Source organism: Amphiprion ocellaris, chromosome 7 (assembly GCF_022539595.1).
Source record: "Amphiprion ocellaris isolate individual 3 ecotype Okinawa chromosome 7, ASM2253959v1, whole genome shotgun sequence".
Taxonomy (NCBI): domain Eukaryota; kingdom Metazoa; phylum Chordata; class Actinopteri; family Pomacentridae; genus Amphiprion; species Amphiprion ocellaris.
The window spans coordinates 11,648,388-11,668,917 of NC_072772.1; the positions used below are offsets into that span (position 1 = coordinate 11,648,388).

The window sequence follows — 20,530 nt, forward strand, 5'->3', positions numbered from 1 at the left end:
TAGTCATATTTTGTTTCCCAAAAATATGACTATTTCTTTAGAAGACTGGGGACCTGAATTTTCATTCTGCAAAATGGAAAAAAAATGACTCTCTTGCTAATTTTGGATGGGAGACCAAAATGAATCAATCAACATACACGACAAGAGGACAATTTTAAAAGTACAGGACACAGGCACCTGGTTTTTCCCACAAGACACATCCTCTTCCAGATCCATTTAAAATACCTTTAGCAATATGGTCTAGTTTAAGACAGAGATGACATAGCTCCCTGTGTGCATCGATACAGAGCCATGTATCAAAACCTGTCGGCTCCTCTGAGTGGGAGGCTTGGTTGTTTATGGGCTCCACACCACAAGTGGACCAGGGGAATCAATCTGTCTGCTACTGGAGTGTGGCCAGAGCCCACAGCAAGAGCACAGCCTGAGGCCAAGGATGTCCACTACTGGGTTAGAAAGCAAAGCTCCATTGTTCCCATCCAGCTCTGTGATTAATGGCTGTCTTTGGTCGAACCCAAGCTGGGCTGGTAATCATAGGAGAAGAGCCACGTGGGATAAGTTGGGTGGAAGCAATCTGTCACTTTTAGAAACACGCTCCTGAGGTGGCAGTGTTCAGATGCTCACCCTGAAGGTGATGAGTCTGGACAGCATTTTCTTCAGGTGGAGTCAATCAGCAATAATGCTGCCTGAAGCACCGATATGGAAAATGTTGCAGTTGGCAACAACATATTGGTCTACAGGGGGGAAAATGGTCAAAACATGGATTTTATGTGGCCTTTGGAGAGACAGAATATTTACCAGCTTTGTCTTACCTGACTTGAAAGGCTTCAGTCTTATTTTGTGTAAATCTTATTTTATGTAGTTGTAGTTAGAAATACATAGAGCGAGTAAATTTAAACTTCTAGTTCAACAAGTCAATGTACAAAATACAATATCACCCTGGATTAATTTAATGTTGTCTTTAGTATTTTTTTCAAAATACACTTCGTAATTAGTTCTTCAGGATTTTTTAAAAAATATACTGAACAAATGGCTAAATACTGTTTACTTGCAGAAGTATTTTATGATTTTTAAGCAGCTCTCTGTGTTCACTCAAAAAGTCTCAACATATCTTAAGAAAGTCTTCAGTATAAAGTTTGTCATTGTGAAGCAGAAACAATGTCTCATTACCTCACCCACTATACAGTTCATTTACCTTGGTCACATTTCCATATGCACATATCAGTTTTAGTGAAGGTGATAGCACCACTTAGTCTTTGTAGGAAAAAAATGGAAAAAGGAAACTTTAGTAATATACTGTCTATGGCCTGGATGCTTTCAGCTCTTGCATCTACAGTATATAATATTTACAGAGTTTTCAGTGCCTGTTTTGATATTTGATATTGTGATCTATGCTGCTTTTAGTTCTTTAAGCTGGTTTATCCTCCTGCTGAATGACATAAAACTGTTGTGAAGAAAGCGTGTCATGGAGTTTAAGCAGACATCAACTTGATGGATTGTAACACTTTAGCACATCTTAAACAGCCAGCTGGTTCATGTCGGAATTACTAATGAGGCCAGTGAGATTAGGAAAGTTGGGCGAGCAGAACCCATGGAAAAGGAGGGGATGGAAGGTGAAAGTGTTTACCGACAACACGAGAGCAAAACCCCAGCTTTGGCTGCAGTCACTTTCCCTTTTTGTATACGTAGCAAAGTGTCTTGTTGTCGAACAAATGCTACACAGTTTGATCCGTTAAGTAATACTGCTCTGTTATAATGTGAAAACTCCACCTCCTCTCTGTGCAGCTTGTCCACAGGGGAGCTATGGTCAGGCCTGCAACAGTCTGTGCCGCTGTCAGAATGGAGGCTCGTGTGACCCTGTGACTGGGAAGTGTTTGTGCCCCCTCGGGGTACAAGGCCTGCTGTGCGAGGATGGTTTGTATAAGCACACATTCCTACACACACATGCACACAGTGCACTCCCACGTGTGAGGAAAACCACCAAGGTCGAGGTTGGGCGTGACCTTTCTGCATGAATCAATAGTGCCTTTTGACTTTGTGGTTGAACTAACAGTGAGTTCATCCACCAAAACTGTTTCATTTGAATAATTTCTCAGTTCTACAATTTCATTTAGCAGACATTTTTATCCAAAGCGACGTACATCTGAGATTAGATAAAACACAAGCGAGGATCTAGTCAGTAGAAAACAACAAGGATAATTTCCAAAGTGCTGAGAGGATAGAACTGCAGAATTTCACTAGACAGAAATCTACACTGGTGGAAAAAGTTTTCGGACACGCCATGCATTTGTGATATATTGCATTAAGAATCACTCTTAGGTCTTCAAGTGCAATTTCTTTTAATACAGTCACAGCCAAAATACTAAACAAATCCTAAAAAGGCCATTAAAATCTTGAAATTGATTTGTTCCAGAAAAATACAAAAGAAATTTTGAGTATTGAGTCATTTTGGTGCCAGTGATCCACTAATGAAGGTCATGCTGTTTTATTAAAACACACAATTTTTGTTGCCGTGCTTCATGTCTATATAAAGCCAGCACATCTGAAAGTTCTTCAGAGACAAAAAATGCACCGGAAGATACAGATTCTCAGCCAGGAAGGATTCAGCTTCCGCAAGATAGCGAGGAAGTGCAGATGCAGTCCTTCAGCAGTTGGATACACTCTGTAGAAATACAGACGAACCAACAGCTGGGAAGACAAACCAAGATCTCAGTGTCCAAGGGTTTCTTCAGCAAGAAATGACTGCATCCTGATCCACATGTGCAGGAAAACCACTGAATGACATCATAGGACCTTCAGCAGCAGTGGTCAAACCAAACTGGTTTCCACTCTTCCACCCACACACTACATTTTTGACTTTTAGATCATGGCTTAAGGTCTTACAACGCTGTCAAGAAGCCCCTGATCAATGAGAGACAGAGTTAAGCCTGGTGAATTGGACAGCTAAGAAGTGGAAGAAGATTCTGTGGTCAGATGAGTCCAGTTTCCTGCTTTATCTTCCTCCTGCTAATGTGAGGGTACACAGAAGACCAGGCGAAGCATTATCTCCAGCATGTACAGTACCTACTGTCAGGCATGGTGGAGTCAGTATCATGGTTTGGGGAAGCATGAGTGCTGCTGATGTTGGTCATCTCACTGTCTATGATAGCACATTGAACTCTGCCAAGTTTTGTGCCATTCTTGAAACCCACATGCTCCCCTCTGCATGAACAGTTCCGTCGCAGTCAAAATTGGATGTTTCAACAAGATAATGTCCTTTGAACACATCCAGGTCAAGTAGAACTTGGCTGCAGGATCATAGTATCCAGGTCTTAGAGTGGCCAGCTCAATCCCCAGACATGAATCCCATTGAAAATCTGTGATGGATTATCAAAAGGTCTGCTTCAAAGTGTAAACCAAAGAATTTAGAAGAATTAAAAGCAGTCATTCAAGGAGAACGGGACAAGATTACCCCTCAACAGTGTGTTACAACTCGGCTCTGAAGCTGCAACAAAATGGGGAGACAACAACAGGGTGGTGACTAAAAAAAAAGGTTTTATTGTGATGCAAAACCAAGCCAACAAGGTGCACGAAAGACCATAAACCAAACCAAACCAAAACCAGGCTTCTGGAGCTCCAGAAGGAAACAGCTCCTGTCAGAGAGAAACACACTGGAAGTGAGGGAGGTTTTATGCAGTTTGAGCCACTTGATCCCAGGTGTGTCTCAATCAGCTGACGACCCTCAGCTTCTGAACAGGCACACCTGGTGTCCAAGTGGAGGGTCGTCACAGGTGTGAAAAGCTTGTGGGGAACGTGCCAGCCAGGATTAGAGCTCTGCTGCCGCTAATGGCAGTACTACTAAATATTAATTTGATGATGTGATGGTTTATTTATTTTTTGTTCAGTTTTGAACACATGATCTGTTATTTGTTGACTTTGATACCGACAATTTTGAGAACTAACATTGAAAACAATAAACAAAAAAAATATAATTTGTACTTGTTTGTGTGTCTAATGTAGCTACATATTTTGAAACATAAAGAAGATTTTTCCACAAATATTTCAGGATAATATTTGTGCAAAATTTGAATGGTGTCCCAAAGCTTTTTTCCACTACTGTACATTTGAGAGAGGTCAGAACATAAAGCAGAATTATGCTAGCTGTTAGCAGATACATTTAGTTTTACCTTATTTCCAACCTGGACAATATCCTTGTGATCAATCTTGTAATCACGGCTCCATGCTATTCCGCTAAGTGTTTGTCAAATGTGTCAATAAAAGACCTTCTTGAGTTAAATTTTAAATATTGTTACCACATCCATGTGGTGTTTTTTCTTTTAGAGTACACATCAAGAGCGAAGTAAACAGTCAATGCTATGACTGAGCATTTTCACCTTTAAACAGCAGCGTACCGACAACAGTCTCTAAAACACAGATTCAGGCCTCTAGGGTTCTGTACGTAACCAACCAAAGCAACCAGTGCCTTCAGTTTGTGGGGTAGATGTGCATGGATGAATTTCTGCAGTATTATCATTTGCCATTGTGTTGCGCAGAGTGGTATTTTTGATCAGAATGAAGTGAGCCGGTGTGCTTGAGTGATAACGAGTGGGGAGGAGTGAAGAGAGAATGAGGTGGTGGCTTTCACAGATTTACAAATTCTAAAACAAGCAAAAGCGTAGAGTTAGCTCTAAGGTATTTTAAGGCAGGAAGGGATCATTTTGTTAGAAAAAACGTTTTAATATTTAACTGTAATGAGTTTTTTAAGTTAAATCAGTGACCAGGGATGTACTTTAAAACTATTAAAGATGTCTTCTTACAAACAATGGATAGGTGCTCTGTTTTAGATTTTGAGTTACCTTGTTTATATGTCGGCCCTTGCTCTTATTACAGTAAAGTTCATCTTAGAGAAACTGGGATGTTACCCTGAGGGAAGTTCACTGGCATTAATCTTGTTCGCAGGTTGCCCAAAGGGATATTTTGGAAGACACTGCAGAGGAAAGTGCAACTGTCCCAACAATGGACCCTGCCATCGTCTGTATGGGGCCTGCCTCTGCTCCCCAGGATTATACGGCCGATTTTGTCACCTCAGTGAGTAAAAAGTTTAAGAATACACATTGCACAATGATGCTATTACAAAATGAAGAATTACTAACTCCTTATGATTCCAAGTTTAATGTCAGTAGTAACAAAATGTGTTACAATCATGTGAGATATAAGAAAATCTTAAAGTATCAGACAAGAGGGAAAGTCATTTTACTTGGTACTCATTGCCATGTATATTCTTATTTGGATCATTAGCTACATAGAGATAATATTGTGAACAGGAAAGAATATGAAAAATATTTAACAATCCAAACCATTATTGGTTAATTTTACGTTTTGGTGTTGGCTGCTAACACCTTCTCAGATTAGCACACAAGCACTGCACACTTTGTTAGTTTTTTAAACATTAAACTGCTAACGTAATATTAGTTTATATTCAGAGAATTATTTACAATTTTGCATATAATGTACACATATCTTCAGCCCTCCATTTCCTTCCGACATCGAGTTTACACTGAGACATCGCTTGCTGTACTTAGCCGTTTTGATGGTGGCACCAGGTGAGAAGGCAGCTCTCTGGGGAGCCAGTAGCCCTCCAGTTTTCCCTCAATAAGGTGGACTGCGAGAGCGAACTCCTCATTGTCCAGCATGCCATCCCCGTCTATATCGGACAGCCTCCAGATATGGGCAAGCACAGAGTTGGGTAGGAGAGTGGTCGTCATCCACTCTTTGACTTTGGTGCCACTGAGTTTGCCCTCATTTGGACTGAGGTTGTAGAAAATCTCATCATATTTGGGTTTGTATTTCTCCACCACCCAGTCGTCAAAGTCTATCTCACTGCTCTCATCATCTTTGGGGAGCTCTTTGAATGGATCTCTCCTGTAATGTTCGCGTCTGAAAGTTCCCAAAAATTCCCCGTCCAACATGCCAGGGAGGGATTTCTTCCTTTGTTCTTGTTGTTGCAGTAGAGGAACCAGGGTGGCGATGTCAGTGCTGAGGAGTTTATCCAGGGAAGCCATCAGACTTGGTTTTAGTGTCTTGAACTTTGAGAAGTCTTGACCCATAAGTTTCTCCTGAAAATGTATGCAGTCATATATGAGACTCACACAACACATAGCAGGGAATAAATTATGAGAAACACAGTGTTTAGACAGCAATTAAATCGTTCGACCTGCATCTTGGTGCAGTCAGGGAAGTCGCCAGCTGGGACTCGATGCTGTTGCTGGATTTTGGTGAAAATTACAGGAAGCTGGTAGATCAGATTGTGCTTCTTGCTTTCTTTGCAAAAAATAGTTGGCATCTCCTGCTTCAGATAGCTGATAATGTGTGCATGAGCCTGGGAAGAAATCAAATGAGATTTAAAATCACTTCAACAGCAGCTGAGTTTGTGATTACATACCTAAAGTATCAGTTAGAAGTGGGTATATCAGATGATCTCACCCTCACTAAGCGTGCCCTCTTCACCAAGTCGTTTAGTTTGCGTACTGCAGCATTGCATGGCAGGTTCCTTATGTCAGCCAACAGATCCTCCTCCTCTAGCTCTATCAGCTGGTAGTGGTCACACATCTGCCTCGGCTCTGACCAGAAGGATCCGATGTAAACCCGCAAGATCTCAGGGGTTCGAAACACTTTCCCCAGCGACCACATGAGGGCGCCGTACACTCTCATGAGCTGCTGGGAATCCACCCTGTCAGCTTTGTTGAGCACGACACGCAACTTATCTTCATAGCCACAGAGAGCCCCGAAGGCTCGAGTGAGCTCATCTGAGAACTCCAGCTTATGTGCATCAAACAGCAGGATGATTCGATCCACACGTTCTGCGAACCAGCGCAGCACTGCTGGGAAGTCGTAGCCTGGGGTCAAGGAGCAAAACACAGGGATTTCATTAACACTGCATTTAACGGGGCAAACCTCACAGCCCCGAGACATAAAGGAACATGGAACACATCCCAGTCATCCTTACTGGTTTCAAGCCATTTCAGTTACACCCATCGAAAAATGCGTCCATAAAACAAACCAGTTGCTTCTCGTCTCCTCCCAGCTCACTGTCATATTACTTTCATCTGTTGGGCTTCTGAGTTCAAGTGTTTGAATTATGTTTCTTCTCCCATAGGAGTTTACATTCTACTCTCAGTCACAAGGCTGTCCAACATCAACAGTCCAAATATATGGAAACAAAGACCTATTAATTCGCTCTGTCACTAGAAAGAAAATTAGAAAACTTTCTTTCCCACCTCGACTCAGTTTTCTTTTAGCAGCAGTTAAGATGCCTGGCGTGTCGATAATGCTGATGCTCTCCAGAACTTGATTTGGCATCTGAACACATTGAAACCTGCAAAGAATAAATGGTTAAATGCAATGCATTCACAATGATGTGATTGAATTGTCTCAAGGTATTGGCAAAGCATCATGCTGGTCAGTTTATAGCAGTACTTCTATTATCATGAATGCAGAACATGCACAGGGAGTGTCAAATGTCTCTGGAGAAAGAGAGGAGAACGAGTTGAACTAAAGAGTACCATTTTGAAAGTTTATTTACAAAAAAATAGAAAAGAACACCATTAAAAACCATTGATTTCCCCTCACTCACTTTCTCCTTTCCTTCATCTTTCACAGTCTCACTCCACTTTTGTTTGTTGATTCCGATTACCTGTTCAGAAATGAATTTCCAAAAGGGTCAAGGTTTCGAAAGGGCTTTTTTGGATCCACTGTAAGAGCATTTCCAGGGATGATTCCTTCCCCTTCTCCATACATGAGGGCAGTGAAACAGTCAGTGGTTGGCTCTGGCCCAACTCTGCTACCAGGAAAATCTTGCTCTATGAGATACCTGAAGATAGAAATGGTGCAAACCACCTCTGTTATCTCTGCAATTTTAAGATTAATACATGCACACACAAGACATTTGCCTTTTTTAAATCCTCAAAGTCTTACCTGATGAAAGTTGTTTTTCCTGTTGAGTACTGACCCATCACCAGCACCATCGGTTTGTTGTCAAAGTCTGCGTCCTCATAGCTCGGTGAGTGAAAGTGATGGAAAGAATAGTACTTCTCTATCGGCAGCAGCCTCTTATAATAGAGATTCTTTAGCTCCTCTGTCACCATGTTGATGTCCCCCAGCGTTTTAGGGGTGCTCCTAAACCTCCGGAAGGACATGGCGATGAAGTTTTTGCTCCTTATTTCTCAGTGTGGACGCTGCTCGCTCTTCTAAGACCAAACTGAATGATGGAAGAACGTGCACAAGGAATATTATCAGATTCTCACAGCTGTCTGCTCCATCCTGCAGCGGGACGTTGAGAGGGTGGAGAGGGTGTAACCAGAGCCTGCAGCTGCACCTAACATAAAGCCAATGTGGAGAGGGACAGGGTGGAGTGTAGTTCAGTTTTTTTTGTTGTTGAGCAGGGACAGTCTTGGCAAGATTCATCCAGAGTGATTGTTCTAAAGTCGAGATGGGGATGTGGCAGTGCTGAGGTTTTAAAAGTCTTACATAAGGCTTTTCACTAATTGATAAAATGTCTCTACATGTGATGAAGCTTGGAGAAAAGTACCTAAAACTACTGCAATAATGTCAACATTACTGTTAGCTATTATTTGAGCTCAAACCTTGCAGGAAAGCAATAGTTGGATGAATGATGCACCATCATTTGCATCAAGTTCAGTAAATCAAGTGAAACTGGAGGAAGTGGTCACATGACTTAAACTAGCAATGGTCCGACGTTGGGATAACATGGTGGCCGGGTGTGTTTGTTGACTCATACTAAAATGTAATTTGATAGTAAAGAAGGTTTCATTGTAACATTTTTTCTCAATTAACTTTGGCCACCTAAGCTTTTGCAAACAAGAGCTGCCTATAGAGAATTTGCTTTCTTTGCTTAGCCTTAAATACAACTCATCTGAAGCTGTTTCAGTGCAGTAATATTGCCGAGTGTGCAGTTATATGAGAGTAAGTGGTGTATTTTTTGTACGACATCATACAAACATGAGAACATTCTTTGTCGTACATGAGCTAAACTGATTCTTTGTGTCTGTTTTCATCCCGTCCGCCCCTCAGCTTGTCCCAGGTGGACGCACGGCGCTGGCTGTTCCAAGGAATGTGACTGTGTTCAAGAACATTCCACTGGCTGTGACCCCAAAACAGGGAGCTGTTTCTGTAAAGCTGCATACCACGGACCACAGTGTGAGAAAGGTATAAGATCCACGACAGACCAGCGACAGGAAAGAAGTGGTTAAGATTTGTGTTGTGTTACATTTGAGCTACACAATAAATATCTGTAGGTGAGCTGTCTAAGTTGCACTTATCAGCGAGAAGTTAGTTTAGAGAACATGCAACTGTACCGAGTGTCATGAAGTTTTTCCTGTTGCAGTAATGCACAAGTAATATGAACCACTGAGAGGAAATAGACTTGGAGTCATGCTATTTCCTTGCAATGCACTCTTGGTATAAAGGTCTATCACAGAAAAGCAGTTAAAGAGGTTGCTGTGAGCTCAGAATCAAGTCGACTGTCTACTAGACTTAGTGTTGCAAAATCTTGGGTCTGAAATTGTCCATTGGGTTAATCTGTCCTTGTTTTGTGTACGTGCTTGTATGTCCTGATGTAGAATGTGAGCCAGGCTTCTTCGGTGCAGGCTGTGAGCAGCCATGTGACTGTCCAGGTGGAGGGTCATGTGACCCCAGGACTGGAGAGTGCAGCCAGCAATGTCCTGCAGGCCTCCATGGAGACAAGTGTCAGCTGGGTGAGACAAGCTGCAATTTACATTACGTTCTCTACCGCATAAAGCTGTTTATAAAAATGAATAAGTGCATATCATGAAGTCAGGTCACTTTAGGCCTAATTTATGATTGTGAGTTTCTTTCAGACATCTGGCAAACATCCATAACGTCATTTGTTGCTTTTCAAATGTTTCAAACACCCTGTTGATGTATGATGTCCTGAACAGCTTGAATCCACAGTGCTCTGGTGGGGTCATAACTTTGATAGTAAACGATCACTGCGGTTACAAAATACTGAAAACGTGTGTACGTGTGTGTGTGTGTGTGTGTGTGTGTGTGTGGGCCTGCATACTGACACGTGTCAGCATGTGTGGTTTTTGTTTGCATACTTCATGCTTGTGCAAATGCGTGTCCATTCCGATAAACTATGTCACACTGACAGCACAAAGCAATTATGAATGAGTTTCTGAATTTCTCTATTTTTGTCACAATCTGTTTCATTTCCCGTAACACGTATAAATCTTTCTTTATTCTACTATTCATTCTCGGCTGCCTTTGATGGATTAAGTGGATTTAGTAGGTGAAGTAAATAAGGCCTTCTCTTAAGTTCACCTGGTCAGTGCAGGTGTTCTTGTTATTATAAACTACACAACCTAAAAATATGAGTGTTCCTCCACAGTAGGGCGCCTTCTGGCTGTTTACTCTGCTGGTTGATGTAAAGTTCAACCCTCTGTGCTGTACTCTAGAGTGATACTGAATATTGCTCAGGAGCTTTTGGTAAAAACACGACTTTGTGTCTCTGTGGAGTGGACTAAGATAACAGAGCAGAGTTAAAGTATGTCAGCACTAAGGCACAGTCCAGGCCTCAGCTTGCTGAGATTGTCAAAGCCAAATAAAAATAAAGTCCTTCATATTCTGGATTGTATTTATCTTCGGTTGCAGGCCAGGTCACGACAGGGGCGTTTGCTTCAGTTACTACTGCAGAAGTTATTGGCAGAGGCTGAACAAATAAACTCAACATGATTGAACAGCTCTTAATTTTCAATTGTGCAACTCGTGTTATGTTGTCATTGTTGTGTTGTCTCTGTCTCTGTTATTAATTTTTGGATTATTTTGTGCTGCTAGCCTGCCAAGCTGGAAGCTTTGGAGAGAACTGCCGTCTGCCCTGTGACTGCAGAGGAGCTCCTTGTGACCCCATAACTGGACAGTGCATGTGTCCTGCTGGGAAGATGGGACAATCGTGCCAGGAAGGTATTTCTTATGTTACACTGTCCTTTAATAATAGTTTACCCTGATAATGCTGCAGGAAGAAGGCGACGCCATGAAAGCCAGTTTGAACTCATTGACATTACAAGCTCGCAGCATCTTTAGCTCACTGGTATTTGTGTTCTTTGTGCTTCTCTGTGCCAAATCAATTAGAAACTTGACATTTGCTTCTCAGCTTACTCGCTCAGTGAGAGGTTTTACCATTTTTAGAGAGCCATGTAATACATTTCCTCCGCAGATTATTGAAGCATAAGTGGCTTTAGAGCTATAAAGTGAAATAACCGACGCAAGTGGCTTACTGCTCAGTTAATCTGAAAGATACTTGCTTCTTCCCAGACTGCCCTGATGGATTCTGGGGGTTAAAGTGTCAGTCTTCTTGCCCTGATTGTGAGAACAGAGGCTCCTGCAACAAGCAGACTGGCATATGCGACTGCAAGTCAGGCTTCATGGGAAGGCTCTGTGAAAATGGTGAGTTTGCATCAAAATTCTACAATTCAAGAGACATTTTTTAAAACCCAGTGTGTAAGATTTAGTTGACATAAATGGTCTTTAATGTTTGAATTTCTTTCCTAAAATGTGTTTATTATCTATTCAGTGTCATGTTTTAAACAAGGAAAGACAAAACACAACAGTTGGATGGACTTACATTTTGTAATTGCTCTAATCTGTTTGCTTATTGGTTTGGTTGATAAAATGAAGTTGCAAAAAAGGGAACGTGATGACTAAAGCAGTTTTCTGATGAAGAGCCTGTTGTACACAGAGTGTCCTGCAGGGTACCATGGACCAGGATGCCAAACACGCTGTTCTTGCCACCCTGATGCCAGTTGTGACCCACAGACTGGACACTGCATCTGCCCTCCTGGCAAAACAGGCCATGACTGTGCAACATGTAAGAACTAGTTTGGCAGACAAAGAAGAAAAGGAAACAAATAGTAGAGACAGCAAGTCATGTAAAATTCTTCTTAACTGTAATGTTTGCTATAATTCCTAGCATGTGAGCCTGGTTTCTGGGGCCAAGGCTGCAGCACTAAATGCCAGTGCCGGGACAGCTCACTGGGCTGTGATTCAGTCAGCGGTCAGTGTGTGTGTGAGGACGGATACACCGGAGACCACTGTGAAAAGAGTAAGTTCACATCTGAGGTACAGAGAATATATAGCTTAGTAAATGCTGCCACCATGAGGTGATTTTAGTTATGGCATCTTTTGGGTTAAGTCACGACACTGGAAGTAATTTCCTGGATATCTAATTTCACGTTTTAACACGAGTTACTTGAGTAGATTTGAATGTTTTATATGAAGTTGTATCAGTCTATTGCAAAACACAGTGTAACCTGTACCAGAGTTCTTTTAAATTTAACACTGAAAGAATTTAAGTGGCTGTATTCTCATTTTATGTGATGAAAAGTTTAAGATTAAACATGTTAAATACTGTGTTGCTAAATATACTCATATGTTTGTGTGTCATGCTCACACATTCTCCCATTCACAGAGTGCATGAGTGGAACTTATGGTCAGGGTTGCGTCCAGCAGTGTCAGTGTCAGAATGAAGCTCTCTGTGACCATGTGAGTGGCGCCTGCACATGCTCCTCTGGATATGCTGGCACTTACTGCGAAAAAAGTAAGACATTCTTTGTCTCTAAGTGTCTATTACACTATTTGTGTTTCTTCTGGGGAGCGTCTGAAGCTAGCATAACTTGTATAGTATGTTTGGTGTTATTTATAATCTTCATTCAGTCTGAAATGTCTCCAAAATGTTCTTAACTAATTTTAGCAAATTTGAGCAATAGATTTAATAAAGATCCACTTTGTACTTTTTCATAATTTCATAGGAACTATATAGTTATGTCAGTGTACACAAGGGTGTATTTTCAAAGGCATGTGATTTTGATGTAATATTTGTCAATTAATCCTATCGACCTCAAGTAAAAGCCTTGGAAATATAGAGTTTTGTTTATGTTTTTTTTAAAACTGATGACACAGTGAATCCAAAGTTATCTGTCACTATTACTGAACCATTTCATAAACCAAACACAGTTCATTCCTGAGAGGACAAGACAACTTTCCAGTCTAGCTGGAAAGCATGTTTAACTTTTTTAAAAGTGTATTTTAACGTAATGATCTTAATGGCACTACAGGTTTACTCTGTTCCCTCCTAGGCAGAAATATGCCGTTCATATTTGGCTCCAAAATACATCTATTGCAGTTCTACCACAAGTGGACCACCTGCTTGAAACTGAAGCTCATACAGATACTTTCCATGCTCTCCATCATTCAACCATGATTCAACAAGCAAATCTGCAATTTTTTGATTTCGGTTCATTTTAAATTGTATTAGATTATCTATCAATTAATCAGTTAGGGAATACAGAAAAAGAATCAGTGGCCACGTTGATGATCTGTTACTTGTTAAGTCATTTTTCAAGCAAAAAAATGCAGAACATTTAAGCTTCTCCTTTGTGAGGATTTACTGCTTTCCTTTGGTTTATGGTGTCGTAAAATGAGTCATTTTGGGTTTGAATACTGTATCCTGGGCTTGAGCAAATTGTAAACAGCATTTTTTTTTACTCCAATTTGCCTTTTTTTCATACCAAACAATCACCAGATTAATGAATGATAAAAAAAAATACCTACTTTCAGTGCTAAATTTCATATTTAATATTATTTGTGTTAAAATAATTATAAAATCAAAATGATTTTTGGTAAAACTTCGATTCCTGAGCTTGGTTTTGTATTAGATTTAATCTGTGACATAATCCAAAAACAGTGTCAGGTTAAGGAGAGACACAAGTTTAAGGTTCGTGTTGTAATTAGCTGGCCCTGTTGAATTACGAGTGATCTGGAAAACTTGTTTCCTCCTTTGGTTAACCTCATCCATACTGCAAGCAACACTGCTTCTTACCTTTACGTTATTGCTCTTTAACTGTTGATACACTAGAGGGCGCTGCAGGACATTTTTCAGATTTTTTTAGCCCCTTCTACAGTTTCAATGAATCATCAGATTGTCCATGTAATGTCATGAAGGAAACCATTTTAAAACCACATCCAAATCCCAAGATGCAATTTATATTAGTCATTCTGGGATAGACTGACGGTATTTCATGGGCTAGAGAGTCTTTGCAAGTAGCCTGCCACAGGAAACCCTTCATATAACTAATATTCTTCTCATCGTTTTGATATTTGTCCTGAACTGCAAGACACAGCAACAGTCGGAGAGTTTTAACCATGTAATAGATTTGTTCTTGATTATAGTCTGTTGACTTGGAGCAGCCTCATGTTATTACAAAGTGTAAGATTTACCGTGAGTGTACTACCAGGTCCAGAAATTCATACCACCTCCGTAGTACGCGGGGCATCGTAAATCATGGCTGTGTCACACTAGAACAGAGCTTCACATCCCTAGTCATAACAGTCTAATGGCCTCAGATGTAGTCGTCACTCTGATTGGACGTTGCTGTGGAAATGGGGCTATCGGTCTGACCAGATTTTATTTTCTGAAGGCCTGTTCCCATCAAACAGAGGTGTCCAGTTTCTCAGTCTTTTGCTGGGCCTCTTCCTTCAGGAGAAATCAGGAAGAGGCCTGCACTGTGAGAAGGTCCAGATCACTTTAGTTCATCTGTTTCGAAGAAATAAAATGTAAAGAAAAGACTTCTCAGTGCTTGATGCTATATTGGCAGTTTTCACCCTCAGACTTGTTGTATATATTGTTATCCACTGGGGGGGAAAAAATGGCTCCACAGGAGTCATATACCTCATTACTATGGCAAAAGCCCAGTTTGATTGAGCATTCTTGTGGTGCTGAAGGTTGACGCTAAACATTTCAGTCAAGTACTATCGGAGGAAAGGGGCCTTTGTGCTGACATGGATCCAGCACACCACTTCTTCAATTAGGGAGGATTGTGCTGCGTTTCTGGTCTGCAGCTTTGATGTTCGCATCAAAACAGTTCATTTGGTCGCGGTAAAAAGAACCGTGCTCCGACTAGCATTGAACATCCGCGTTATTGTCGAAGAAACCGGGTTGTTTTGTTGTTGTTGTTGTGTTGACCTCTTTCACTGTATAAACCCTGAATGGCACCAGGAAGTTCTATTCTGTGTTCTCTCTATCCGCTCTATTTCTGTGGTCTGCTCTCCCCGGCTGTGTGGTCCCTGGACCTGCTTTATGGGCTGACAGCAGTGGCTCTTACACAACCAGGGATCTGGAAATAATCCTCCTGTCTTAAAGAGCTCATTTAGTCTAGAGATGGAGTCTTTCAGCGATGGCACAGTGTGTGTGTGTGTGGTAGTGGTGGTGGACTGAATCCTCTGTGCCCACCTATAAACAAAGACTCAGAGGGAAGAGTCCACATTTACAAACACTAGCAGACACCGTGCTAATATCAGATGACAGATTGCTGCTCTGTGGTTAAAATGGAAACCAGTCGCCCCCTGCTGGCATATACAAATAATAAACTTTGCCTTTCAAAAACGCCACAATTCCTTAAGAGTTAGTGTAGAGTTTGTGTGCTGCCATCAGCTGAATAGGACGATCAGTGTTTAACAAGTTGATGTGATTACTTTAAGTGGTAAAAACAGAGAGAATATCTCTCAGTGTTTACATTTTAATATCAGAAATGTGTTGAATTAGCAAATAAATGACATATCAGAGTAGAGTTTTCCTGCAGGACAAGGGAGACCAGCTTGTTGCCATGGTGTCTGTAATGGCTATCATAATAACAAACAACAGACAATAAACCAGTGACTTTTGCTACAGTGCTGCCGCAGAGTTAATGTGCAACTGGATTAAAATGACAGCACCCTCAGTGGGCTAGCTTTAATAACATCGCAGCCTAACCACTACAGAGGCAGGCGAAGACGTCATGCTGTCAGCGTGGGAACACATCGACGGCCATGCCAGAAACTGCTGAGCAGGAAAGATACTTTTCCCAATTTAAGGCCTCGAGGCAGAAAAGGAGGAGTGGACAGCATCATCGACTGGAGCAGGGGAAGGAGGGTATGATGCATTTACTGTAGGGGAACACCCTGAGTCCTGTGGCATTTAGAATACATAAAAATCACAGAGTTACAAGTTTGTGTTGCGCTCCAAATCTGCGACTTCCTTTGGTCACATAGTCCACTGCTCTCCTTACAGATAGAAGAAGAAGCGGTGCATAAATGAAATGAAAAACTGCTGGCTGCTGAGATAACTGGGACAGACTGTACCCAAACCTTCCCCACGCTCAGACTTCCTCACATGTCACTGCAGCAGAAAACAGAGGAGGGAACTCAAAGAGAGAAATGTCTGCAGCGGCTGTCAGTCACTCAAACTTTGGCAGAGCAAGAGCAACATTCCTGCAAATACAGACCAGAATGGCAGGACTTTGTGTTTTCGCAGAATGCAGCTATGCTGGGGTTAGTCTGTGATCTCTACAGTGACAAATTGAGCCATCAAAAATAGGCCGTGAATAAACAGAGTCATTCTTTCCTGCTCTGGTGAAGTCATGCTTACAGACAATATTTACATCCCAGTAGTGGAAAGGCTCATTCATCCCACAGCCTCTGGTTAGGTTCTTCTGGATGGGAGGCGCTGTGTTTACCAAAGCCTGTGAGTGTCACTTGACTGTACACACACTTAAACAATCTCTTCAGCTCTCTTCGACAATGGGAAACAGACTCTTACACTGGCACCTCCTTGCATCAGCAGCAGTACTGTAGGTGTGTGTTAGGGGGGCTCAGCAACCAGGCTTTGCTTTGCTGTGTGTTGGTGGGGCCTGTGGACTCAGCAGGTGCTCTATTTACCGGCTCTTTGTGCCCCCCCTTCCACCCCACCAGAAAGGGAACAGCCTCCGATCCGCCATAAACTTTGATGTGGCCCAGATCCACCACACATGTGGGACATGAGCTCACTTAACGAACGCAGACGCTCTGCAACAGCCGCAGCGTGGTACTGCAATTTGATATTGGTATTTTCAGTAGGTGGCAGGACAGAGAGGGAAAGTAGGAGGAGGAGAAGAAGGGCGAGAGGTGGGGAAGGGAAGAGAAAGAGCTAAATAAAAAAAAGTAGGCATCTAAACCTTTTCCTCTCCTCTTTTGTGAAGCTGCCAGTTCTAACCAGTCGGATGTTTTATCTTGGCCCACAGTGTGCCCGGACGGCTTTTACGGTCTTGACTGTGGCCAGATGTGCGAGTGCAGGAACGGTGCCCGCTGCCACCACATCACAGGAGCCTGCCTATGCACCGCCGGCTGGGCAGGACCACACTGCATTCTGGGTAATGAAAGCCACATCATTAAAACAGGGTGTGAGGGAGGCCCTCACTGCAGCCCATCACGACATCCTATCCTTAAACACAACTATGATGTGTTTGCGAACAATTATCTCTATAAAGAGACATTGCCATTGACTTTTTTAGGGATGGGTAAGGGTGGAGAAGGGAGGAAGGACAAGAGAGCCCTCAGGCATACATGGCTTAATTGAGGTCTGTTCTAGCTAAATGCACCCACATGTATGTAGTGATCAACATTAGCAGGGGGAGAACATAGCTTGGAAGGAGTCTTTTAGTAGCTGTGTTCTCATGCTAAAGTTTCTTGAGGATTTCATGCCGTTGTTTTAATGAAGCCAGTGAAATGCCCACTAAAGCTCTTAGTCTGTCATTCTGCAGTCTTATTCAAGACTTTCCTCTTGCCACAGCCCTTTTGTGGTTCTAACTACCCGAGCCAGAGTCAGCAGCATGACTTAATGGTGCATCTCTATCATTAGCGCATTTTCCTCCCTCTTAGACCCCAAATGTCATCGTGAACTTTGATCATTAATGAGAACTTTGCAATATGTGTGCTCGAAACCATAATGTCTCAATATATCATTTATCCCTCCAGTCATGTGCAACGGACGTAGCTGTGGTGCAATTAGGGTTAACGCTGAATGTGTTTGGTGTGTGTGTGTGCTGTATTATGCTATCATGTATGCGTGTGCCTGCCTGTGTGTGTGTGGTTTGTGTGGGCAGAGTGCCCAGAAGGTCATTTTGGAGAGCAGTGCAGTCAGACCTGTGAGTGTCAGAACGGAGGCGGGTGCAGCCACGTCACCGGGCGATGCAGCTGCAGGGCCGGGTGGACCGGGGTCAGGTGCCAGCTGCGTGAGTAGCTCATCACTTAAGTAGACAATCACTCAGCATGACAAGTTCTGTATCAAAGCCATCAAAGTTTATGAACCACACTGCTGAGTTTTAGAAATTTGGATGGATTTTCTGTGCTCTTAGAGGCTTGTTTCATTGAGTGTTGTGCAATATGAATATCAGTTAGCACCCTTCAAATTTGACGTGTCATCATTAGTGTTGTAGTCGAGACCACCTAAACCGAGACCAAGACATGGCCGAGACCACAGTGTATCGAGACCGAGACAAGGCCAAGACTTTGAGGGGTCGAGACCGAGTCAAGACCGAGACCAAGACAAAGCGAGACCGAGTCGAAACCGAGACCATATTAAATTTAACTTAACCATTTTATTCAGTACTTAGTCAATGTAGTTTTAGGCGAGTGTAAGGTTGCCTGTAATACTCTTGTCTGCAACGACAAACAACCATTCAATATGGAACGTTTCAAACAAATATTTAATACTTATGTCTTCATTTTTGTCTTGTTTTCAAAACAATATCAAGCCATACACAAATATGTACAATTTTCTACAACATATCTTAATCTAGACCAGGGGCCTCTTTATTTCTATTACACCACAAATATTTCTTGTTTGATAAATTGGATATAACTGAATTGGGTGATTTTTTTTAAAGGTGTATTATTGTAAAAGAAAAAACCTGGAACCACTATTCCATAAAATAGAAAGAAAAAACAATGCCAAATATCAGCATCTGAAATGCAATGAAATATAACATGTCAATGTATCTTCAAAGAGGTCAGACACTGAAAGGCCAAACTACAAGTATTTCCCTGACAAACTGCTGAGGCAAAATGTTATTCAAAGATCACCACAAAGGATAGACACATGAAAGGGTCGTTTATAAACACTACAAACAACATGGCCCTTAAACATTACATCATGGGAAGTGAGTTTAAAGTAGAGTTTGGTTGCATTTTAGAAGCATGAGAGACTGCAACATTTTGTGACCTAATCGTGCACGATGGGGTCTCATTATAATGCCCCCTCTACTTATACACATATTTATTTTAATTTATATTTAAGTTACACATGTATTATGCAGTTGTGTGTTTTAATTCTAAAAATTGGCACTAAAATGAAGTGTGTACATTGCCAGGCCAAGTTGCATACGTGAGATGGAACTTTTTCATAGACGGGGTGCATAATTTGAAGTGGACACTCCTCTGTCACATCAGTAGCTTTGATCCAAGTGAGCAGCGGTACCGCGGTATGTGCCGCTATGTCAGAGCTAACATTAGCTAACATTGATGGAACATAAACAAAGCTTCGCTAGCGCCATGTAGCGTTAGCTTACCTTTCTTCATGCTTCCTCTCCAAGTGTCGATAAAAGTTTGATGTGGTTCCAGCCGCCTCAGTGAGCGTTGCGTTGCAGAATTTGCATGTAGCGCTGGGTTTTCTTTTTGACGTTGATTTACAGATAAACTGTTTATGGTTAGAAACGTCAATCTTTATTACAGCAGAGTTAGCTGACATCTTTCCCAGGGAGCAGACTCCTTCTTCCGCCTCCGGCATTAACTGCAGCGGAGTACGTGTGAAGAGGGGCGGGGTAGGTGACAGGTCACAGCCCGTAAAAATAATCCAAATTAAAAATCACTTAAGTTATTGATTACATTCGAGGCGGGGAGTTTTGCATCCAATCACAACAAAGCTGTAACTGAACAAATGAGACGGTTGAGAGGTAGTTCAGTGCTGTCAGTGAAGACATGGTCTCGGCTGGTCTCGCAGTAAAAATCCCGAGTCCTCTGTGCCCGAGACCGAGACAGAACCGAGTAAAAATGCGGTCGAGTGCGAGACAAGACCGAGATCTTCAAAAAGTGGTCTCAAGACCGGTCTCGAGACTGACACCGATCTCGAGTACTACAGCACTAGTCATCATCTCATCAAGGAGTTCAGTTTAACCAACAGGGTCTGATTAGAGGTTGCATTGTGTTGAAAAATTTCAGAAAATATACACTAAGACACAAAATCTGAAATAAGTATAACCTGTTTTGAAAATAGTCAGCAAAAACTGAAAAATAGACATTTGTTTTCAAGGAACTGCCATTTTTCTATTAAACTGGTATGATTCTTTAAAGATAGCACTCCAAATGTCATTTCAGAAGTGTGAGATTTGACATCTTGTACCTTCTGAACCCCAAGCACTTTCTGGTTTTTTCCCCTTCCTTCATATTTTTTAGACATTTTTTGATTTCTATGAAATCCTGCACTTCTATAGAAACAGCACAACCATGGCTAGAAGTAGAGGGAACTCAAAATGTCTCTTATGCAAGTTATGATGCCATAAATCATAAAAAACAAAAATAACAAAGTGTCATTTGATTGTTTATCTTGCCAAAACTGAAAAAAAAACTGGAATCAACATGTACAGCATTTTTTCCAAGTGACTCTACATAC

At 41.7% G+C, this 20,530-nt stretch overlaps 2 protein-coding genes across 2 annotated transcripts in view; one reads left to right on the forward strand and one right to left on the reverse strand.

The window, feature by feature from the left end:
- megf6 (multiple EGF like domains 6) overlaps positions 1–20,530 on the forward strand; it is a 61,282-nt gene that overhangs the window by 29,851 nt on the left and 10,901 nt on the right. The window contains exons 15-25 of the mRNA XM_023276937.3: positions 1,783–1,911; positions 4,936–5,064; positions 9,067–9,201; positions 9,615–9,749; positions 10,852–10,977; positions 11,329–11,460; positions 11,753–11,881; positions 11,984–12,115; positions 12,482–12,610; positions 17,106–17,234; positions 17,967–18,095. Coding sequence (XP_023132705.2) covers positions 1,783–1,911; positions 4,936–5,064; positions 9,067–9,201; positions 9,615–9,749; positions 10,852–10,977; positions 11,329–11,460; positions 11,753–11,881; positions 11,984–12,115; positions 12,482–12,610; positions 17,106–17,234; positions 17,967–18,095 — 1,434 coding nt within the window. The remainder of the gene's footprint in view (positions 1–1,782; positions 1,912–4,935; positions 5,065–9,066; positions 9,202–9,614; positions 9,750–10,851; positions 10,978–11,328; positions 11,461–11,752; positions 11,882–11,983; positions 12,116–12,481; positions 12,611–17,105; positions 17,235–17,966; positions 18,096–20,530) is intronic.
- LOC111573018 (EH domain-containing protein 2-like) lies at positions 5,130–19,638 on the reverse strand. Its single transcript, XM_023276938.3, has 7 exons — positions 19,431–19,638; positions 7,951–8,350; positions 7,670–7,846; positions 7,254–7,351; positions 6,460–6,872; positions 6,191–6,355; positions 5,130–6,092 (listed from the first exon to the last, which is right to left on the reverse strand). The coding sequence occupies exons 2-7, from the start codon at positions 8,169–8,171 to the stop codon at positions 5,529–5,531; spliced, it is 1,638 nt and encodes a 545-aa protein (XP_023132706.2). The 5' UTR covers positions 8,172–8,350; positions 19,431–19,638; the 3' UTR covers positions 5,130–5,528.